Source organism: Ranitomeya imitator, chromosome 7 (assembly GCF_032444005.1).
Source record: "Ranitomeya imitator isolate aRanImi1 chromosome 7, aRanImi1.pri, whole genome shotgun sequence".
Taxonomy (NCBI): Eukaryota; Metazoa; Chordata; class Amphibia; order Anura; family Dendrobatidae; genus Ranitomeya; species Ranitomeya imitator.
In genome coordinates, this window is record NC_091288.1 from 18,807,624 (window position 1) to 18,833,397 (window position 25,774).

General features: G+C 42.0%; 1 protein-coding gene across 2 annotated transcripts in view; it reads left to right on the forward strand.

Annotated features, from left to right (window-relative positions):
- The window catches only part of THSD7B (thrombospondin type 1 domain containing 7B), a 452,200-nt gene that overhangs the window by 254,185 nt on the left and 172,241 nt on the right, over positions 1 to 25,774 (forward strand). For both annotated transcript variants that reach the window (XM_069732875.1, XM_069732874.1), the window contains exon 13: positions 21,292 to 21,486. In XM_069732875.1, the coding sequence (XP_069588976.1) occupies positions 21,292 to 21,486 (195 nt within the window). The remainder of the gene's footprint in view (positions 1 to 21,291; positions 21,487 to 25,774) is intronic.

Below are 25,774 nucleotides of genomic sequence, written 5' to 3' on the forward strand. Positions count from 1 at the left end.
AGCCGTCTACAAATATCTCAAGGGCTGTCACAGTGTAGAGGATCATCTTTATTCGCATTTGCACAAGGAAAGACTAGAAGCAACGGGATGAAACTGAATGGGAGGAGACACAGATTAGATAATAGAAAAAAACTTTTTGACAGTGAGGGGTGATCAATAAGTGGAACAGGTGGCCACGAGAGGCGGTGAGTTCTCCTTCAGTGGAAGGCTTCATACAGAGGCTGGACGGACATCTGTCTGGGATGATTTGGTGAATCTTGCTTTGAGCCGGGGGGTTGGACACAATGACTCAGCTTTACCATCCTATGAATGAGAACACTCTGCTCTGATCACTCTTACGTGCAGTCTGAAGCTGCAAATCGCTGCTCAGAAGAGAAGTGGATACAATTGTATTCAGTCTAGACAATGGACTCCAGACTGATACATTGTAGCAATCAGAGCCGTTTCTGTCTCAGACTGAGTTATCCTGCATTGATAGTTTCCTACAAATGTGTCAGTCCATCATACATCAGCGCAGTGTCGGACTGCGGAGCCAAGGGCCCACCAGTAACCAACTCCATGGCCTCATTTTGTTCAAATGTGACAATATCCTCAATCGCCCATTTATATAACAATGAACTGGCAATGAACTTGTTAAATGATTAAGATGCTGCTATTGTCTATACATAGTGATTCATGTGTATTGTTACTAAGTACTGCTCATATAAGAGGGTGGTGGGCCAGTCTTGCACATGGGCCCACCGGAGGATTCTCCTGTTCACCTGTAGGCCAGTCCAAGCCTCCATCAGCCTTCAAGCCATCATGGTATGCTGGGAGTTGTAGTTAGGCCGCGGTCAGACTTGCGAGAAACACGGCCAAGTCTTGCATGTTAATACCCAGCACTGCCGCCGGCACTCGGGAGCGGAGCGTGCGGCTCCATGTATTGCAATGCGGCCGCACGCTCCAATCCGAGTGCGGGCGACAGTGCCGGCTATTAACATGCGAGACTCGGCTGTGTTTGTCGCATGTGTGATCCCGGCCTTACATAACAACTACAAAATCTCATGTTGGAGACCAGTAAAAGAATATATAGCAATTTCTCGCTTCCGTATAGTTTAATCGTGTTCATTACAGAGGAGACCCTCCAGAAGCTGAGCTCGTTTATAATGAACTTGCATCAGAGCCGCTGCCCGGGTCACTTATGTTTTACAGATTTGCAAATCTTCGTTGTTGCTCCGTATAATCTGACTCTGAGAATCGCAGCTAATTAGCGCAGCCGGATTACCGCTCACGCCTGCGAAGCTCCACTTCTCTCATCTGCAGTCATTATACAGTCATTTTTGTAAAGACCTCATAACCTTGGTGTTTAGGGAGTGGAAAAAGAATTAAAAGTACAGAGGAGACAAAAAGAAAACAACTAGTTATTATAGCGCATAACAAAATCCTGCTGGTGAAGAAAAAAATATCATAACCTGAAATATTATTGTGTAAAACTATTTATTATAAATAATTATAGCGAAAAATCAATGCTTTAGTCTGAGCTACAACACCAGACTCTCACACTAGATAGGAGTGGGGCACTGTGTCTGGAAGAAAACTACTCTTTCACTAGTTCCAAATAATCCATCTTAAACGATATGGACACCTTTTTGGCATGTTTTTTTTTTTTTTTTACTTAAATACTTTTAGCACAAACTAAATGTAACATTTTAAGTTGGGTTTCATTAAAAATTGTGCTACCTTTGCATTCTGTAGCCTCTGTATTGGGCTGTCTGTTGCTGGCTGCTCAGTGAGTTAACTGAGAATCTGGGAGAGAAGGTCCGTGAGGACTGGGCTCCAGCACCAATGAAAAAATGTCAAAACGTGACTTATACTGTGCAGTTAAAAGCATTGTGAGAAGCAACAAGATAAAGGATGCATAAGGTTACGCGTTCCGGGTTATTCTAATTCATAGCTACTTCCAGTTATGAATAAAGGTGCTTTCACATTGCGTTTTGTTACTCTTTGTGGAACTTTTCGGGGCTTACATCTGAGCAAAACGGGATTCGGACGCATGCACCAACGGGTCTATAGACTATAATGATGCTGACAGAGTGAACGTGGGCTCTGCCGTGCATTATTTTCGGCCATGTACTCCTACTGGAGATGGACACTCAGACGCAGTCTACTACGTTCACTCTGTTGGCACAATTATGGTCTATGGCCCCGTCATTGCATACCCCCGAATCCTGTTTTGCGCCAGGCGTTTGGACTGGACCAACAAGTGGGTGTGAAAGGACCCTAAAGGTTGCTAACCCGAAACGCGTAAACGTATGGGTCCTTAGTGTTTTTTTATCTTGTACAGTCAATTGTAAAGTAAGTTATGTTTTATTATCCTCATTGGGGCTGGATCCCACTCCTCATGGACCAGTTTTCCATTTCTGACCTGGATACCAGCCTGGTGCGCTCCTACACTCCCTGCACCACACCCTGACCGAACCAAGGTCTACTAGGGTTCCTATGTGTGTACAAGCAGTTTCACACTTGCCAATCGTCCTACCAAGGTGAGCCGATTACCATTTTTCTTCTCCTTTCCTAACTGAGAATCTGTCGGTGAACTCCTTTTTGAATTGGAGTTTGTAATTCTTTATCTTTTTCTGAGCTCCTCGCCGCTAATTTATCAAAGTTATGGAAACAGGAACACATGGGCTACTTGCACAGTGAACAAGTCTGTAGGAACATGCTCACACACCACCAAGAAACTTGAAGACACAAGAGCATAGTAGAACCAAAAACACTCAGTTTCAAAAAAATCACAGTAATCCGCAAGTGCTAGTAAAAAGAACAGGGTATTTGGTTGATACATTTTTTGCAAAAAATGTATACTAAGCTGCTCCACCAAACGTCAAGGTATACCCATACCAGAGCAGTCCTAACTGATGTATGCAATCCCTATTTGATGTATTTAAAAACCTGATCATCTGTATATTACCTGTGTGAACAGGGTTCAGAGAGGCGAAGTCCCTGTGTTACCCACCACTCCTCTTGGGCTATCTGCACAAAAGCTGTTCCACTCAGCATGTCCACATGGACTTTTCCTTTCTGTACTCTGTTCACACAGGTAATATACAGATGATCAGGTTTTTAAATACATCATATAGGGATTGCATACATCAGTTAGGACTGCTCTGAAATGGGTATACCTTGACGTTTGGTGGAGCAGCTTAGTATACATTTTTTGCAATAAACGTATGAACCAAATACCCTGTTTTTTACACCATTTTACTAGCACTTGCGGATTACTGTGATTTTTTTTTTTTTTTTTAAACTGAGTGTTTTTGGTTCTACTATGCTCTTTTGTGTCTTAAGAGCTGGCCCAATATTTATGGACATAACTGTTTATCACTCATGGCAATTCTGCTTCATGTCACCTGTCTTATCCATGGTTTTTTTTTTTGTGTTTTTTTTTTGTTCTGTGCTATGTTGTGCATAAATATGTGATTCTTCAGAATTTGTTTTAGTCTTTGCCTGATGAAGAGACCTGTGTAGTCTCGAAAGCTTGCAATTTGTTACCATCTTTTCAGTTGGCTATGAAAGTTCTGCTCTTCTTTGATGTTGTCATAAATCATCTGAGAGGACCTCAGTAAATAGGTGAAAGGCATATAATACTACCAATCATTCAAATGAATGGCCGACCATGGACTATGTGGACTAGCCCAGGTCCTCCAGATCTAGAGGAGGTTTTCGTTACTGTCTCTCTGTTTTCGATTTGCTGGCGGACCACGCAATGCCTTTATAAGGGAGGTCGTCATGTGATGTGAATATTTTTTTGCCTTTACTAGAATACACTGATTTATTTCCATCCTTGGTTACTTTCGCTGAAAAAAAAAGCGTAATAACCGTTTTCATGCTGTTTACAGTTATGCTCTTGACTTTTTTTGCTTTTTTTTTTTTCACTTTTATGCCATTATTATACTTTACAGATATAATGGTTCAGTTTATCATTGCATATCGAGGGGAGAAAAAAAAAATTCCAATTTGTACAACCAGAACAATGGCAGCTGCCGCTGTTCGTCTTGCTGCTGGTTACACTCCGTAAACTTAATGGAGCTGTTTGTCAGCGCGCTAAGTGCACATTAAGTATAATTTCAATCCCACAGCCCTTGATTTTCAGTAAACTGAGACATTCCCATTCTCCGCATTTTCCTCTTATTTTATTTTTATCTCCGACTGTAACGCGTTTCCATCGACGGCTCCAGCAAGGTGTTCACAAGCCTGGCATTAAAATGCAATTCGGGAAGAATTAGTTCACCCCAACGAGAACCCGCCGAGGACTTGTTACCGCTGTGACAAATGGAAGCAATCAGCGTAATGGTCACAGAAAGGTTTCCTTACTGCCATGAATTGGAATCACCTCTGGATCAATAACCAAAAAATAATCGAATGTTAAGAATATAAAAACTTTCTACATTAGTTTTGAAAAATATTTCCACCTGTAGTACGCTCTGTAGAATTTCAATGTTTATTGGTCAGAAATTGGTATAAAATAAAAAAAAGAAACCTGCTGAGTGGGTGCTGGAGTTTATGCAGTCGAATACTCCAATAAAGGGAACACATATAAACATTGGTGGCACAGCTTTGTCATATTCACTGCCTCAGCAATCAGGATTCTGGCTGTTGTTATTGCAGTCGAGTTCTGTTTTATCCTATAGAGGGCTCACTAGTCTCTATGGACCATCACGTTATATGGTAGAGACATAGCCCCTGTTATGGTTTATTTTTCACTTGGGTGATTTGTGTGTTTTTTTTAGGTTACTTTTTGAGTATTAAAAGTTACGTTTTATTAGTCCTTTTTGCTGTATTGGGATTATTTATAGGATTATTTATTGTATTTTTTTTTTTTAAATTCGTTTATTAATTTCAGAATAGACAAACATTGCACATATTACATTTATCATTATTAAACATACCATCAGATACAAATGATTACAAACATCATCGCATCCAAAGTTCAGAGGCAATAGACTGTGCATGTTGAATCACTAGTACCTACAAAATACCTACTATACATCTTAAACAACTTTAACCTTTAGTAATAAGTCGCCAAAAGAAAACAGATTCAAGTTTGCTCTGCAACGACGTCCCCAAACCCCATGCCCTCCTCCCCGTGCATATATCTAATCCACACAGACTACAGAGTATGATGAGATGAGTTCCATCTACCCCAAATTTTTTCGAATTTACCTGGGCATCCTCTATTATGGTACAGTGTTCTTTCATATGGGATAACCGAGTTCACCAGGTCAATCCAAGCTCTGAGAGACGGGGAGGAGCTACCCATCCACCTTAATGCCAGTACCTTTCGTGCTAAGAAGAGCGTTTCTCGAAGGAAGATCCCAGTATGGTGATCCCAGGTCTCTGTATCCCACACCCCAAATAGGCAAGTCAATGGTTCAAGTGGGACAGGGATTAACAATAAAGACGTTAACAATGTCGTGACTTCTTTCCAATAATGAAGGATTACCGGGCACCGCCATATCATGTGGGTAAAATCCGCATCATGTGCGTGACACCGTAAGCAGTCTGACGTCTGAAGGCGGCCCATTTTAAAAAGTCGTGTCGGAGTCAAATAAGTCTGATATGTAATATATAGCTGGGTCATCCTATTGTTAACTGAGGGAGAAACTTTAGTTGGAGATTCCAAAATATCTTCCCACTCCTCTCCCAGTGTATCGGGAAGGAGTCCCTCCCATTTCTTTTTTAAGGTGTTAATAGTGAGCCCATCTCCCACGGATAATAGGTATGTGTATAAAGAGGAAATGAGCCCCTGAGGACCCTGTGATTTGAGAATGCCTATAAGGGGTAAAGATGAAATTGCTCGACCTGCACCTGCATTTCGCATATGTGACTGGAAAGCTGACCTCAGCTGTAAATAACGGAAGAATTGAGATCTTGGGATATTGCAGGTATCCCGTAATTGTTCAAAGGACACAAAAACATCCTGGTTATACAAATTACCTACCGAGAGAACACCACATGAGATCCAGAACTCAGTAGACGGGTGATTTAGTAATTCTGGAAAATAACTATTATACCACAGTGGCATTTCGGCTATTATATCTGTATATTTAATAACTTTTTTAATTTGTCTCCATATTAATCTCGCTTGTCGAAGCAATGGCAGCAAACGGGGAGCACTGACTTTCTCCATTTCCAAAAAACCCAGTGGACAGTCAATACGGGCAGAATGGATTATATGGCTTTCTGAATTAGGTAGGGAGTTGCTAGGCATCCATTTGCTTATCGCCCTAGCCTGCCCAGCAAGATAATATAGATAAAAGTCTGGTAAGGCTGCCCCTCCCCCCCTTGTCGGTCTCTGTAGAGTAGATAGCTTGAGTTTGGGTCTAGTCTTCCCCCATATAAAGGACGTGGTCAGGGAGTTTAAGTTTGCAAAGAAAGATTTGGGTATTGGCACAGCACTATGTTGGAGACAATAATTAAATTTGGGGAGCAATATCATCTTAACTAAATTAATGCGACCTGCAACGGAGAGAGGGAGTTTGCTCCAAGCTATGAATTTAGATTTGGCCAGGTCCAATAGTGGATAAATATTAAGTCGTAGGTCCAGCTGACTATATTGAGACATATGTATTCCTAGATATTTGAAATTGGAGACTACAGGTAGTGACGAGAGATTTTCGAGACGGGGCATCGGCGCATGAGACAGAGGCATCAGAGCAGACTTATCCCAATTGATATAGAGACCAGAGAATTTGCTAAAATTATCTATAGTCGTTATTACTCGCGGTAGTGTTTCTTCTGTTTTATCCATAAATATGATCATATCATCAGCATATAGACCGATGGTATCTACACGATCCGCAATACTTATTCCCTTGATATCCGTGGAAGACCTTATGCGTATTGCCAATGCTTCTATCGTGAGGGCAAAGAGGGCCGGGGACAGAGGACATCCCTGACGGGTTCCCCTATGTAAAGTAAAGGAATCAGAGATAGAATTATTCACAATTACCCGTGCCCTAGGATTCCTATATAGTGTATCTATCCCTCTAATAAATTTATCTCCAAAACCGTATTTCTGCAGACATGCAGAAAGAAAAGGCCATTCAAGGGAGTCAAACGCTTTAGCTGTGTCTAGGGATGCCAGAGCCCAGTTATTATCCAATTCTAGGGAGCTATATTGAATCACTGATTGGACCCGCCGAATATTAATAGAGGTACTTTTCCCAGGCATAAAGCCTGTTTGATCTGGGTGTATAAGATCTAATATGATTGTATTTAGTCTAGTGGCCAATATTTTAGTGAAGATTTTATAATCTACGTTCACCAATGATATGGGGCGATATGATCCACATTCCAAGGGGTCCTTTCCCTCCTTCTTAAGTACAATGATATTTGCATCATAAAATGTTTCAGGCATAATTTCTCCCTCCCATATATTCTGAAGCACCTTCAATAAGAGTGGTGCCAGGTGGTCCCGATATTTTTTATAGAACTCAACGGGAAACCCGTCAGGTCCAGGGGCCCTCCCGGTGGCCATATCCATTATAGCCTGTTCCACCTCCTCCAGAGTAAACTCGGCTTCCATAAAAGCTTGCTGGGTTGGGCTCAGTAAGGGGAATGCCATGTCTGATAAATAGTCTATACATTCAGGGACCCCAAGACCACTACCCGATTTGTACAGTGACTTATAGTAATTACAAAAACTTTGAAGAATTTCCTCGGTGGAGGATACCAACGAACCATCGAGTGTCCGAATCTGTAGTACCGTGTTGGAGGTGTTATGCTGACGTACCAAAAAAGCTAGGAGTTTACTGGCCTGATTCCCCATTTCAAAATAAGACTGACGGGTAAAAAATAATTTACGTTTTGATTTAGTGTCTATATTTTGGGTGTATAATCTTTGGGAAGTGAGCCACTCCACCCTGTTGCCGTTAGTTTGATTGGCCACATAGGCGGCTTCCGAGTCCTTCAGCCGTCGCTCAATCTCGTCATCTTCCCCCGCCGTCACCCTCTTTATATAGGAGATTGTAGAGGACAGACATCCCCTCAAATATGCCTTTAGAGTGTCCCAGAACAGATTGAGATTCGAGGGGTCTGGGTGAGTAGAGACAAAGCAGTTTAACTGATCAACCGTTCTATCACTAGCATCTATTAGTTTCAGCCAGAAGGGATTCAATTTCCAAGGTATATTATTATTTGACTGACCGTATTTAAGTTTGAGAACAATTGGGCTGTGATCTGATATCCCCCTGTTACCATGTTCGACACTATTCACCCACAGCGCTAGGTCGCTAGATCCAAATATGTAATCTATACGGGATAGAGACTGTCTAGTTGAAGAATGACAAGTATATTCCTTTATCTCAGGGTGACGTGTTCTCCATAGGTCTAACCATCCGCTACCGTTCATAAATGATGCCAATTGAGAGGGAGATTGAGAAAGGGGCCCCCTTGACATCTCGCCGTCTAGTCTCAGTCTGTCTTTAAGATTATCCATGACTAAATTAAAGTCTCCCATACAGATAACACTAGCATTAGGATAATTTAGGGAGAAACCCAGTGCCATGCGGAGAACCGATATGCCGGCCGGGGGTGGGTTATAAACACATAATATCACATATTCCTTCATATTAATAAAGGCATGAACAAAAACAAAGCGACCTTCGGGATCGCGTCGTGACTCTCTAGCCTCCCACCTGACATTCCTATGTACCAACAGGGAGACCCCTCTGGAGTAACTGGTGTGAAATGCGTGAAGGGACCACTGCACCCACGGCTTTTGCGTACACTTAGCTGTGTCTCTGGTCAAATGCGTCTCCACAAGTGCTACAATATGTGGATGATACCTTTTAATTTGTGAAAATACCTTAATTTTTTTTCGAGGAGTCTTAATACCCCGTATGTTCCACGTCATATATACAATCTCAGATCCCATATCTACGTTCGGGAAAAGGCATAACATACACCACAGCCTGGGCGGGAATCAGGAACATCATACAGAGCATAAGGTTATCACTGGCGACTAATAAACATAACAAACAATTGAAACTGGTGTAAAATACCAAACCAAACAACATTTGAACAGTGGAGGAGTGTAATCCTACACTCCTATAGTTGAGTAGAATAGGGGATACCCTCACTGGAATCAGCGTCCGGTATAGTTGACAAACTCAGCACCCACATAGAGAGCTCTAGATTGTGTTGCCATCAGATAGAAAGAGCTACTCAAGAGTCCGGGGTACTAGGCCCCTTGTATGACCGTAACCATTCGACCGCCTCCGCCGGGTCAGTAAAGAACAGGGAGGAGCCTTCATGAACAATACGGAGTCGAGCTGGATAAAACATGGAGTAAATGATGTTTTTATCCCTGAGCTGCTTTTTGACTTCCATAAATCGAACTCGCTGCTTTTGAAGTTCCATAGAGAAGTCCGGGAAGATTGATATAGTGGCGTTATTGAATTTAATAGGGGCCTTCTGCCTTGCCAAGCGAAGAATTGCATCCCTGTCTCTGCAGTTAAGGAGACGTGCCAGAAAGGGTCGGGGCGGAGTTCCAGGAGGAAGAGGTCTCGTTGGGACCCTATGGGCCCTTTCCACAGAAAATGTTGAGGAGAATCCGTCTCCCAGGGAGGTTTTAAGCCAGTCCTCTAGAAATTGCTCAGGTTGCTGACCCTCCGAGCGTTCTGGTAGGCCAATAATTCGGATATTATTACGGCGCAGCCTGTTTTCCAGGTCATCTGCCTTTTGCTTCCAGGCATTCACAGAGCCAGTGGCCTTTGATAACTTAGCCTCCATTGGGGCAATGGTGTCCTCTATCTGAGACACCCTTGTTTCAACCTCTGAAATACGCCCTCTCATAGTTTGTATATCTTGTCGCAGACGGCCCACTTCAGTATGCACGTCTTCTATTTTCTCAGTGAGAGAGGACCTGGTGAGAGATATAGCCTGCATCAACTGCTCAGATGCTTGTTTAAGAGTCAGTTCGTCTTGTTCTCCCTCCTCATTGCTGTCAGAAAGACGATTTTTGCGTTGACTCTGCGTGGGATTATTTCTGAGAGAGCGTGTATTATCTGGGGCATCTTCTCTGGCATATTTCCTCAACTTGTCAGCAGCCCCCGCTCCTTTAGGATGATGCATGGTGATTGGCAGAAGATCCCCACCAAATGACCAGATTTATTATTATGGCAGTCTATTCTCCACTAGCAGACCGGACAGGGCCAAACACCGGGACGTACCCCAGAGAGGCAGCAAACCAAGCAAAGAGTCTCAGATATCTGCAAATGTATCAACTTAGGAGTTTGCCCAGGCACTGTGTCCCAGAGCAGCCACAGTTCCCCAGGAAGAACAGCAGGGAGGGGGGAACGATCCCTCCAAAGTAATGGTGCAAGCAGGGGTTTTGATAAGGGGAGTGCAGGGCCCAATTTTCCAGGGCGCACACCGCTCTGCCCCTTTTAGTATTTCAGGCCGGTAGCTCACCTCCTGAATGCACCGCAGTCTTGCTATATAGCGCCTCTCTCCTTGCTGCTGGAGAGTGCGCTGTGGTAATGGCCGCCGTCTCCCAGGGCCCGCCCGCCGCTCCAGACCCGGCACCTGTCTCCTGCTCCTCGATGTTCCACAGCGTCCCCGCTGTATGCAAGTGCCTGCCGTGCTCCCCGGGGGATCCACCCGGCTTCAGCCGCCGCCGGCACTGCGTCCCGCCCGTCGGAGCCGCGCTCAAAGATGGCCGCCGCAGCCCAGGGACCTCGCCGCTCCTCCAGGCCGCCACAGATATCGGCTCTCCAGCGTTCCACCGCCGCCACCCGGGGGGGGTCGCCGGTCTCCCGAGCTTTCAGAGCACCGTCTCAGCCGGTGCAGCTGCAGTTCAGGGGGATAAATGGCCGGATTCAGATCAGGATAATGGGAGCCTCCAAAAGGTGCGTCTTCTCTCTTGGCTTACATAGCCACGCCCCCTTATTTATTGTATTTATTACACAGATTTTGCTTTGTTATCATTACCAAGGTGCCACACAAGAAACATCTCATGATGGATAAAAACCAGTGGACTGTCTCAAGATCATCGCAACCTTATTGTTGAAAAACATACTGATGGCATTGGTTACAGAAGAATGTCTAAACTACAGAATTATTCATACATATAAACCTCATGCGTAGATATATAATCATAACTCATAGATACATATAAATAAACATCATGCATACTGTAGACACATACTTATACACATACAGAATTGCGGTTTTATTGACCACTAAATTCCTTTTAAGACTACAATCACACAACCATTTCATATATGCCTATGAGGCTGTTTGATTGGGTCAGGTCGGTCCGGGCATTCTAATACATTCATTTAAAACAAATTATACACTCTGCCGTGTTACTAGCAAGAATCCACATGGGGATGCTGCAACAGAATAGCAGGATTATCCGCACACCAGGAAACACCTGTGGGCCAAGTCCCTTTCTCAAGCATTTTGAGTATGATGTGTGTGGTCCTTTATTAGTTTACCTACATAGACATAAATGTCTAACATAGAGGATACATGGAGGACAGGTACATATTATACAGAGAGGATACATACACATCATACATGAGGACAGGTACACATCATACATAGAGAGAGGATATGTATATACATATACTTGGAGGAAACATATACATCACGCATGGGCGATACATACACATCATACAGAGAGAATACATATACATCATACATGGGCAATACCTACACATGATACAGAGAGAATACATATACATCATACATGGACAGGTACATATTATACAGAGAGGATACGTGTGTCATATTTGCAGGACCCATGATACTTAGAGGATACATATATATCACACATGGGAGATGCGCACACATCATGCATAGAAGCAGTGTCTGACTGGGGTGCTAAGGGCCCACCAGTAACCAACTCTAGGGCCCCACTATCCTCAGAAATGTATATAAAAATGAACTGGATGGATTGTGAAATGAATAAGATGCCAACATTGTGATTCCAAGTGTATTGTACTGCTCATACAATAGGGTGGGGGGGTCACTGTTGCGCAGGGAGGGGTCCTCCGGAGGATTTTCCTGTTCTCCTTTGGGCCAGTCCAAGCCTAATATGTGTACATTTATACATAGAGGCTATGTACTCATCATACAGGCGGGATGCATATACATCATTTAGAGACCCCCACAATATATTCCGTACTTTCAGTTTCCACCCCAGTGGAGCATGTTACCAGACTAGGATGACATTAGCTTTCCACCCTCTTTTCTGCGCGATCTCACGGAGTTTTCTACTGGCGGCTGCTCTGCTAATCCCGACCAGGGGAATCTGTCAGGTTTCTAGATTTTTATTTTTTTTTAAGAAGTTTATTAATTTTGTGTGACTGATTGTGTGAAGAATTGTGCACTGAGCTTGAGGAATACAGAGAAGCCGAGATGTGGCCTTGCAGAACTTCACGAGGGTGGGAATGAGTTCTGCCGAGCCGCCTCCTGGTGTTTTAATAACCAATCCCACTGAAAGCTTTTTATCTTCACGCTGGGCGCTGCCAACTCTGAATCCGTGTACGGCCTCTCCGGCTGTGACAGCTAAAATCGAAATGGACATCTAGTAAAACGTCAACAAAGTGAAGAGACTTCTTCTTCATTTTTATCAGTGTCTCCAGTACTTAGTGGGTTATTATGTTCCCAATGCCTCCAGCAGTGATGGACCCTTGCTGCCGTTATGTCACCATTTTCCTGGATCATTAACTTTTTTTTTTCTGTCAACGGAGCTTTATAAAAGCTTGTTTTTTTTCCATGGTGAGCTGATGTTTTTAGCGATACCAATTTGGCGTATTTATGACATTTTGATTAGTTTTGCATTTTTAAGGGGGAGGTGCAGTGACCAAAATTCTCATGTGGTTTTTTTTTTTATGTTTACCAAACATGATGTTTATATAATTTCTCCCCTTTTCTCATTTCAAAAATAAAATAAACACATTTTGTTTTAAAAGATATATACGTATATATATGTGTGTATATATATATATATATATATATATATATATATATATATATATATATATATATATATACATATATACATATATTATACATACACACACCAGATGGTGGCCCGATTCTAACGCATCGGGTATTCTAGTATCTGTATGTAGTTTATATACGAAGATTTCAGAATCGTGCAATGAATACACAGTATTCGGCCGGCCGGGCACGACCAATTAGCAAAGCGTGGTTCAAATCCCACACCAATTCGCGGCCGGACTGCATCTGTGGCTGATTGTTCATGGCCGGCCGTGAACAATGAGTGAAGCCAGGGCGAGCTCCAGGTTTTTGAGGGCCCCAGGCAAAAGAGTCTCACAGCCCACGTAGTATATAACACAACCCACGTAGTATATAGCACTGCCCACGCAGTATATAACACTGCCCACGCAGTATATAACACTGCCCACGCAGTATATAACACTGCCCACGCAGTATATAACACTGCCCACGCAGTATATAACACTGCCCACGCAGTATATAGCAATGTGGGCACCATATCCCTGTTAAAAAAAAAAAAAAAAAAATTAAAATTAAAATTAAAAACCGCTATATACTCACCTTCCGGCGTCCCCCGGATCCAGCCCTGACCTTTAGGGATGCTCCTCGCGACACTCCGTTCCCATTAATGCCTTGCGGCAATAACCTGTGATGATGTAGCGGTCTCACGAGACCACTACGTCATCTGGGGTCATTGCCGCAATGCATTCTTGGGACTGGAGCGTTGCGAGAAGCGGGAACGGCTGCCGCGGACGCCTGAAGGTGATAATATAATGATTTTTTTTTTTAACATTATGTTTTTACTATTGATGCTGCATAGGCAGCATCAATAGTAAAAAGTTGGTCACACAGGGTTAATGGCAGCTTTAACGGACTGCGTTACACTGCGTTATGCCACGGTGTAACGCAGTCCGTTTAACAGACTGCTAAAACGCTATGGGGGCACTGACTGGAGGGGAGTATGGATGGGGCACTGACTGGAGGGAAGTATGGATGGGGCGCTGACTGGGGTGGAGTATGGAGGGGGCACGGACTGGAGGGAAGTATGGATGGGGCGCTGACTGGAGGGGAGTATGGATGGGGCACTGACTGGAGGGGAGTATGGAGGGGGCACTGACTGGAGGGTAGTATGGATGGGGTGCTGACTGGAGGGGAGTATGGATGGGGCACTGACTGGAGGGAAGTATAGATGGGGCGCTGACTGGAGGGGACAATTTGCGGCCAGACTGTGCCTGTCGCTTACTGGTCGCGCCCAGCCGGCCGTGACCAATCAGCGACGCGGGATTTCCGCGACAGACATGCAGACGGAAGTGGACCTTAGACAAATATATATATAAATATTTTTATAATTTCCTCCTAAAAGACTTGATCCCGTGATCAATTGATTGCTTGTACAATATATTGCAGCATTTCAGTTTGTACCAAATATGACAAGATTAGGGTCTTCTCGATGGTAGCGGCAGAGATGCTTGTCTGCACATGCTCAGTGCGCACAACTGTCCACATTATATTGCGGAGAGCAGGACTGGCCAATCAGAGGAATCGTCCAGTGGCCGAATTAAAGAACAAACTCGTCCAATCTGGAGTCCTAGTGCCCTGTTCAAATCCTTTTATCTTTTGAACCAGTGCAAAAAAAAAACTGGAACTAAACTCTGGATGCCATAAGCCAGGATAGTAGCTATAGCCATTATACATAAGTACGCAGCCCCCCTGCCGCTTCCTGATCTTTCTCCTGTTTGTATTTCCTGGATACTGCATTAGCCTATTGTCACTTATGTCCGTTTACTTTCATATTTTGCATATGGGCGCACCCCCTATAGCTATACATCTGTTTTAGTCCTGCTACAGTTCCCTTAAAGGAAACTAAATTTCTGGTTCTGAATTTTTTTCCTTTTCTGGTTCTGAAGCTGTGAAATTAGTGGAGCTGTATTTCTCCTTGGGGATGAAGGCTCTCTTCTCATGCTGCTCCCCTTCTTATTGCGCTCAGATCTGAACAGGAAAATGATAAAGAATATTTAATGATATTCTAAATACGACGCGGCTTTGATGAAAGTCACAATGACACACGGTCGCGTCTTTCTTGGACTTTTTATCTTCACTTTTCTTCATCTCAAAGTAAGATCTGAACTTGTTAAATAGCAAATTACTTCCAGGGGGTCTCTGAGATGATCAGCGGCGCCTTTGTCATACATTGTACCTGATATTTTCGGGGATAGAACATTGTTTATCATCTTTGTTCTATGGAGCTGAATATTTAGCGCTGAGATTCTTGGAGTGATCGTTTCTTCAGATCTAATGAGGAAACCTTTTGTCCCAGCGATAGACGTCCTAATGGTTTCACCTGCATTTTCCAAAGGAACAACTAAATAATAGCTCCTCTATTAAGAATGAAAGTCCGTGTTCACCTTTCCCCTCCTTGTCTGTAAGTCTGCGCTGAATAATTGCGGATATAGAATGCTCAGAACTTTAGTCTTCTGATGCAAAGCTCCAAATCCCCTGCACTCTGTGGGCACAATTATTATTATATATTATTATATATATGATATTATTATTATTATTATTATTATTATTATTGTCACCATTTCATCAGATTTTCCACCTCCAAACTGAATAAACCTGAATACTGATTGGATGAAGCAGATCCGGTGGCAGAATTATTAGGCAGATTGCTTTCCTCAGGCCAAATGGGCCAAAAAGAAATTTACCGGATTCTGAAAAGTTACAAAGTTGTTAGAGGATGCAGCACTCTGGAAATTGCTCCCATAATGAGGCAATCGGACAACTATAAAACGTTTTGTTGTAAACAGTCACCAGGGAGCAAAAAACGTGTAGAGAAATAAAACCGCAGATTAACTGCCAAAGATAGGAGACAAATCAGACATGAAGCCACGTGGATTATCCCACAGTGCTGCCATATTCTGGAATCACAACCTACCTGGAGGCCAGAAGTACAAGGTGTTCAGTGCTGAGAGACAAAGCCGAGGTGAGGAGGCCGAGCCCGACCACCACTGAGCAAGACACAGAAGTACAAAGTGTTACATTACTTATCCTGAATTACATCCTGTATTATACTCCAGAGCTGCGCTCACTATTCTGCTGGTGCAGTCACTGTGTACATACATTACTGATCCTGAGTTACATCCTGTATTATACTCCAGAGCTGCACTCACTATTCTGCTGGTGCAGTCACTGTGTACATACATTACATTACTGGTCCTGAGTTACATCCTGTATTATACTCCAGAGCTGCACTCACTATTCTGCTGGTGCAGTCACTGTGTACATACATTACATTACTGATCCTGAGTTACATCCTGTATTATACTCCAGAGCTGCACTCACTATTCTGCTGGTGCAGTCACTGTGTACATACATTATATTACTGATCCTGAGTTACATCCTGTATTATACCCCAGAGCTGCACTCACTATTCTCCTGGTGCAGTCACTGTGTACATACATTACATTACTGATCCTGAGTTACCTCCTGTATTATACCCCAGAGCTGCACTCACTATTCTGCTGGTGCAGTCACTGTGTACATACATTATATTACTGATCCTGAGTTACATCCTGCATTATACTCCAGAGCTGCACTCACTATTCTGCTGGTGCAGTCACTGTGTACATACATTACATTACTGATCCTGAGTTACCTCCTGTATTATACCCCAGAGCTGCACTCACTATTCTGCTGGTGCAGTCACTGTGTACATACATTATATTACTGATCCTGAGTTACATCCTGTATTATACCCCAGAGCTGCACTCACTATTCTGCTGGTGCAGTCACTGTGTACATACATTACATTACTGATCCTGAGTTACATCCTGTATTATACTCCAGAGCTGCACTCACTATTCTGCTGGTGCAGTCACTGTGTACATACATTACTGATCCTGAGTTACATCCTGTATTATACCCCAGAGCTGCACTCACTATTCTGCTGGTGCAGTCACTGTGTACATACATTACATTACTGATCCTGAGTTGCCTCCTGTATTATACCCCAGAGCTGCACTCACTATTCTGCTGGTGCAGTCACTGTGTACATACATTACATTACTGATCCTGAGTTACATCCTGTATTATACCCCAGAGCTGCACTCACTATTCTGCTGGTGCAGTCACTGTGTACATACATTACATTACTGATCCTGAGTTACATCCTGTATTATACTCCAGAGCTGCACTCACTATTCTGCTGGTGCAGTCACTGTGTACATACATTACATTACTGATCCTGAGTTACATCCTGTATTATACTCCAGAGCTGCACTCACTATTCTGCTGGTGCAGTCACTGTGTACATACATTACATTACTGATCCTGAGTTACATCCTGTCTTATTCGCTCATCCTGACCACACAGACCAGTAATTCAGCCTGCAGGATACAGCTGGCTATTGGATATCATAAAGCGCTGGATACTGTACGTCTGCGTCTACTGATGCAGGTTTCTAAAACAAATTCCATTCACCACGCACATTTACTATAACTTTGAAAAGTGAAGCCCTAATCTCTCAGCTGTCACCGCGCTTATTTCCCAGCTTGCAGCGGTAACCTGGCAAGTGAATAAACGTCTGTGAGGCCTTCACGAATGACAGATGTCTGTCGCCGAGAGAAATTTAAATGCAATTTTTTTTTTGCTTAGAAAGTTATGAAACCACTTTTATATTATTGGCTGCGCTGTGTGCTGACACCGGTCACATTTATCTCCGAGACCTCACACCTCACAAACTGGACCTTGGTGCAGATCGTGGACATTGTTCCCTTCATGGCCATGTATGGGGTTATTTCCGATATATTAGGTTATCGTTTGAGCAAAGAAAGCCTGTATTATCTGGGTATGATTTATGGTAAAATAATACTGCCATACAGACAGTGCTGAAATAATAGCAACATACTCCAGATAATACTGCCATACATTGCTCAAATTAATATTGGCATACTATTCCCAGAAGATGCCGCCACACGTCACTGAAGTAATGGCAACATTTTGTACCCAGATAATACCGCCATATATTTCTAATTAATATTAAAAATGTTATCAATATTGTTAATGTGGTAGAATTTATTAAAATTACTTGAGCGTATATGGCGATATTATCTTGCTATATTTTCTTAAAAATATTTCTTTGAGCAATAAATTCTCTGTATATATTTTATTACCGTAATATTATTTCAGCCATGTATGGTGGTATTATCTAAGTATATATTGTTATTATTAACATTGCGCATAGTGTGGCATTATTATCTGAGAATATTTTATTATTAATATGAGTAAGGTATAGCACTATTATCTGGACATATTTTATTATACATATTCTTTCACCATTGAATTATTTAGTCATATTTCAGCAATGTATGGTAGTATTATCTGGGCATATTTTATCAATATTATGTCAAGAATGTATGGTTTTAATATCTACGCATCCTATGTTATATTATTTAAGCAAACGTATTATCTGTGTTTAAAAAATAAATAAATATTTATATATTTATATATTTTTTTTTAGCTTATTTATACCATGTGACCCTATTATCTGTGTATATTTTGCTCAAATAATATTACTAACAAATGATACCCAGATAATCCCACTATGTTGCTTAAATAATATAAATATTGATAACAAATGATCCTCAGATAATTCCACTATAGGTGGCTTAAATATAAATATTAATAACAAATGATACCCAGATAAATCCACTATAGGTGGCTTAAATAATATAAGTAACATAATTTACCAAGTTAATACTGCCATTCGTTGCTGAAATAATTTTGCCAAAATATGCCCAGATAATATCGACATACCTTGCTAAAATAATATTATCTGGGCAAATTTTGGTAACATTATTTCAGCAACGACTGGCAGTATTAACTTGGTAAATTATGTTACATATATTATTTAAGCAACGCTTAGTGGTATTATCTGGGTATCATTTGTTATTAATATAATTTGAGCAATGTATAGCGGTATTATCTTGACAAATATTCTTAGAAATATTATCTGAGTGCTGAATTAACTGTGTATTTCTTGTTGTTATTATTATTTTAGCAATGTATGGCATGACAATCTTAGTATATTTTTAATTAGTTTTTATTCTGTTATTTACACCATATAACCGTTATATTGCTTTATTATTAATATTATTTCAGCAATGTAAGTTGGAATTCTCTTGGTGTAATATTGTTGTAATTACTTGAGCAGCGTATTGTGGATTTATATTGGGTTGATGAGTTTTTATGATTGTGGAGATCTTCATGGGCGGGAAGACAATTAACGGGGACCGAGCCCATGCTGAACTACTACACCTGGGCCAACGAGCTTTTAGAAAGACTTCTGTAATATGATACTTTCCATTTAACATGGTTCCAGTAGGTTTATTGTATCGAAAGGAAGAGTTGCCAAAAGGAAGTTTTTTTTTTTTCGTTTTAGAGGAATCTTCTTCTAAAAACAGTCATTTGTCAACCAATCAGACGGCTGGTAGAGTTGCTGACACCGTCTTATCTATACAGATGGCGCCGAGGGCCGCCTCATGGTGTGATCCTATACAGAGCAGGCATTGTCATTTATTTCAGAGGTTCGGAAGTGAGTGTTAGCGGTCGCCGGCACGCTGTGAGGAATGTCACTTATTAACAGTCACAGGTTGTGAGGATGACAGATCTCGCTCCATTTAAAGACTTTTTCTTCACACAGCGTGGGGCGGCTTTCTTCTCCGGAAGCGGCAGCTAGTAAATCCTCTCTTAAATAGGTTCTTCTAAGGTACGATGCAAAGCGTTTTGGTGCTTTAATGTGCATCGACCTGATACATGTGGCAAGTTACTATGGTGACAAAAGAAAATAAAAAATAATATATATATATATATATATATATATATATATATATATATATATATATATATATATAATGTACTTTTTATGATCCGATGCTTGTCGGCGCTATTCACGAAAGAATTCCGCTTATACTGAAGGCTTTGTATCCGTAGTTTGGATGCGAGGAATATATACAGCTGCTGTGCGTTACAATAAAATGTCGAACAAAAGTATCTCTGCCATTCGCGGGGAACAAAAAATGTTTTTAGAATTCCATTATTTGTTTTAAATCTAAAAGTTAAAAAATTTTTTAAAAAAAGGACGATGACCGCATTTCAATCCTCGGACTGGCTGGCAGCTCTTCTTACATGTTGTCGCATTCTGGTCACAAGAGCCGCCAGCCAGTCCGAGGATTGTGATCGTGTTATATGGCGTCTGACTGCATCGTCAAAGTGAGGAAAAAAATTATTCTTGACGGTGACCATGTATTTATCCATAATTTATTGTCTGCCTGTGTTTCTTTACTTCTTCTAGAGGTGAGCTAAATGATTTGTAACAAGTTGAATTTATGCTGAATTTTATACAATTTTTCTGGCTCCAGCGATCGCAAACAATTTTGAGCTTCGATTTTGCATGAATCGCCAAAAATGGCGGCCGACAATATTTTAGATATTGAAAAAGATTGCATCAGGCACAGAAATTTGAAAAGTCAAAGAGCGTGGCTGGATGGGGTTTCCCATAATGCTTTGCAGGTTTTATATATAAAGAGCATGTATAAAAGCTGAGGCAGGGAATGCAGCAGTCATTTTGTGGGGTAACTGAATAGTGAGACAACATCACAGCTTAACAATAGAGAAAGAGAGCGAAAGCCACTGACCTAATTGTGCAGATAATGTGTGACAGCCCAGTGGTTCAGAACCGTAACCATCCATTTACCCATAGGCATATGTGCTGAGATAACTTCGACATTACTAAGACTGTCTTTGTCTTGAAGAGCTTGAAAGTGGTTGAATGCAGTCCTGGGAGACCTCAGAGCATTACTTATGTCTTTTCAGGGCATTTGGCATACCTGCAAGGTGAAATGACTTGATTCGCTAGAAATGAAATTTTGGGGAAGAATTTGGTAAAAATGTTGATTTTGAATCTTAGAAGATTTGCTCATCTCTACCATCTTCATATAGTTTGCATAGCCTCTGCTAGATAAAAGGACCCCTTGTTGTCAGTGGTACCGTAGGCGACTGCCTACTTTGCCCCCGCATTGCTCCACCCTTGCTCAGTAGCCAGACACAGAAGCATCAGGCTTTTTTTTTTCCTTTTTATATATTTTTTTTCTTCTTGCTGTATCTATTCTCGACTTTGAAACAGAAAACTATGATTACAACTCTACTGTAATAATATACTGTGACAAAGATTCTAAAGAGCTCAGACATTAATAACTCCACTGTGGTCCTGTCTTCCAGAGGTGAACTGTGTCACTGCTGATGATCGTCCTGCTGATGTGACTGAATGTCTTCGATGGGCCGATCCAGTCCCACCGTCAGCACAGGAGTGTAACGTCCCCTGCAAAGAGGATTGTACATTTACCCCTTGGACTAAATTTACGTCTTGTACCCCAAACTGCACCTCAACTAAAATAAGGAGAAGATCCCTCACAGGTAGGTTACTCACTCCCACACACCTTCCATAGTCATTAATTACTATGATATAAAATGTTGTCTTATTGAGCACTTGATGTGGTGGTGATTTGTGTTTAACTAAACTCCAGAGCAGCATTTACTGTTCTGCTGTCGGAGTCACTTTGTAAATCAAGTCCATTACGTACCCTGCACTGATCATATATTACATTACTTATCCTGTACTGATACGAAGTTACATCCTGTATTATACTCCAGAGCTGCACTCACTATTCTGCTGGTGCAGTCACTGTGTACATACATTACATTACTGGTCTTGAGTTACATACTGTATTATACCCCAGAGCTGCACTCCCTATTCTGCTGGTGCAGTCACTGTGTACATACATTACATTACTGATCCTGAGTTACATCCTGTATTATACCCCAGAGCTGCACTCACTATTCTGCTGGTGCAGTCACTGTGTACATACATTACATTACTGATACGAAGTTACATCCTGTATTATACTCCAGAGCTGCACTCACTATTCTGCTGGTGCAGTCACTGTGTACATACATTACATTACTGGTCTTGAGTTACATACTGTATTATACCCCAGAGCTGCACTCCCTATTCTGCTGGTGCAGTCACTGTGTACATACATTACATTACTGATCCTGAGTTACATCCTGTATTATACTCCAGAGCTGCACTCACTATTCTGCTGGTGCAGTCACTGTGTACATACATTACATTACTGATCCTGAGTTACTTCCTGTATTATACTCCAGAGCTGCACTCACTATTCTGCTGGTGCAGTCACTGTGTACATACATTGCATTACTGATCCTGAGTTACATCCTGTATTATACTCCAGAGCTGCACTCACTATTCTGCTGGTGCAGTCACTGTGTACATACATTACATTACTGATCCTGAGTTACTTCCTGTATTATACTCCAGAGCTGCACTCACTATTCTGCTGGTGGAGTCACTGTGCACATACATTACATTACTGATCCTGAGTTACATCCTGTATTATACCCCAGAGCTGCACTCACTGTTCTGCTGGTGCAGTCACTGTATACATACATTACTTTACTGATCCTGAGTTACATCCTGTATTATACTCCAGAGCTGCACTCACTATTCTGCTGGTGCAGTCACTGTGTACATACATTACATTACTGATACGAAGTTACATCCTGTATTATAGTCCAGAGCTGCACTCACTATTCTGCTGGTGCAGTCACTGTGTACATACATTACATTACTGGTCTTGAGTTACATACTGTATTATACCCCAGAGCTGCACTCCCTATTCTGCTGGTGCAGTCACTGTGTACATACATTACATTACTGATCCTGAGTTACATCCTGTATTATACCCCAGAGCTGCACTCACTATTCTGCTGGTGCAGTCACTGTGTACATACATTACATTACTGATCCTGAGTTACATCCTGTATTATACTCCAGAGCTGCACTCACTATTCTGCTGGTGCAGTCACTGTGTACATACATTACATTACTGATCCTGAGTTACTTCCTGTATTATACTCCAGAGCTGCACTCACTATTCTGCTGGTGCAGTCACTGTGTACATACATTACATTACTGATCCTGAGTTACTTCCTGTATTATACTCCAGAGCTGCACTCACTATTCTGCTGGTGCAGTCACTGTGTTCATACATTACATTACTGATCCTGAGTTACATCCTGTATTATACTCCAGAGCTGCACTCACTATTCTGCTGGTGCAGTCACTGTGTTCATACATTACATTACTGATCCTGAGTTACTTCCTGTATTATACTCCAGAGCTGCACTCACTATTCTGCTGGTGCAGTCACTGTGTACATACATTACATTACTGATCCTGAGTTACTTCCTGTATTATACTCCAGAGCTGCACTCACTATTCTGCTGGTGCAGTCACTGTGTACATACATTGCATTACTGATCCTGAGTTACATCCTGTATTATACTCCAGAGCTGCACTCACTATTCTGCTGGTGCAGTCACTGTGTACATACATTACATTACTGATCCTGAGTTACTTCCTGTATTATACTCCAGAGCTGCACTCACTATTCTGCTGGTGCAGTCACTGTGTACATACATTGCACTACTGATCCTGCGTTACATCCTGCATTATATACTCCACAGCTGCATTCGCTATTCTACCGGTGGAGTCACTCTACATTGATCTTGAGTTACAGTGGCCAACAAATTTCTTTCAAGCAGGAGATAACATAGTAACATAACATAGTTAGTAAGGCCGAAAAAAGACATTTGTCCATCCAGTTCAGCCTATATTCCATCATAATAAATACCCAGATCTACGTCCTTCTACAGAACCTAATAATTGTATGATACAATATTGTTCTGCTCCAGGAAGACATCCAGGCCTCTCTTGAACCCCTCGACTGAGTTCGCCATCACCACCTCCTCAGGCAAGCAATTCCAGATTCTCACTGCCCTAACAGTAAAGAATCCTCTTCTATGTTGGTGGAAAAACCTTCTCTCCTCCAGACGCAAAGAATGCCCCCTTGTGCCCGTCACCTTCCTTGGTATAAACAGATCCTCAGCGAGATATTTGTATTGTCCCCTTATATACTTATACATGGTTATTAGATCGCCCCTCAGTCGTCTTTTTTCTAGACTAAATAATCCTAATTTCGCTAATCTATCTGGGTATTGTAGTTCTCCCATCCCCTTTATTAATTTTGTTGCCCTCCTTTGTACTCTCTCTAGTTCCATTATATCCTTCCTGAGCACCGGTGCCCAAAACTGGACACAGTACTCCATGTGCGGTCTAACTAGGGATTTGTACAGAGGCAGTATAATGCTCTCATCATGTGTATCCAGACCTCTTTTAATGCACCCCATGATCCTGTTTGCCTTGGCAGCTGCTGCCTGGCACTGGCTGCTCCAGGTAAGTTTATCATTAACTAGGATCCCCAAGTCCTTCTCCCTGTCAGATTTACCCAGTGGTTTCCCGTTCAGTGTGTAATGGTGATATTGATTCCCTCTTCCCATGTGTATAACCTTACATTTATCATTGTTAAACCTCATCTGCCACCTTTCAGCCCAAGTTTCCAACTTATCCAGATCCATCTGTAGCAGAATACTATCTTCTCTTGTATTAACTGCTTTACATAGTTTTGTATCATCTGCAAATATCAATATTTTACTGTGTAAACCTTCTACCAGATCATTAATGAATATGTTGAAGAGAACAGGTCCCAATACTGACCCCTGCGGTACCCCACTGGTCACAGCGACCCAGTTAGAGACTATACCATTTATAACCACCCTCTGCTTTCTATCACTAAGCCAGTTACTAACCCATTTACACACATTTTCCCCCAGACCAAGCATTCTCATTTTGTGTACCAACCTCTTGTGCGGCACGGTATCAAACGCTTTGGAAAAATCGAGATATACCACGTCCAATGACTCACCGTGGTCCAGTCTATAGCTTACCTCTTCATAAAAACTGATTAGATTGGTTTGACAGGAGCGATTTCTCATAAACCCATGCTGATATGGAGCATGATATGATATGGATGCTAAGAAACTTCAGCTTAGAATTTTTCAGAATTGTGAATAAAGCTCTGGATGATATTATAAGCTTGATATCAGGATGAATGTAATGTATTTAAAAGGCGGTTTTTGAAGGACACCTCTGTGTGTGTGTGTGTGTGTGTGTGTGTGTGTGTGTGTGTGTGTGTGTGTGTATGTAGATAGATAGATGGTCATATGAACCTCTATCTATTAAAGGGGTTGTCCGGTCTTAAGCCACAAGTATGCATTTGTTCTAAGTGACTGCAGACTTGCAAATCTTCACATAGCGCACACTGCGAGGATTTTCCTCTGGAGCAGGTTCGCACATGACTGAGAGTATGTGATACACTCGCACTGAGCAAGGCTGCACCCTTGTAGTCAGCACATGACCACATCTAAGAGAACCACTGGAGAATGCTCACAGAGTGCAGCGTGCGTGATGTGAGGATGCACAAGTCTGCAGTCACAGAGAGTGATGCATAGTGACTAGTGATGAGCGAGTGTACTCGGTTGCTCGGGTTTTCCAGAGAACGCTCGTGTGATCTGCGAGTACTTGTTGGTGTTCGGAGATTTAGTTTTCATTGCCTCATCTGAATGATTTACAGCTATTAGCCAGGCTGAGTACATGTGGGGGTTGCCTGGTTGCTAGGGAACCCCCACATGTAATCAAGCTGTCTAATAGCTGTAAATCATTCAGCTGCTGGGATGAAAACTAAATCTCCAAACACTAACAAATACTCGGAGACCACCCGAG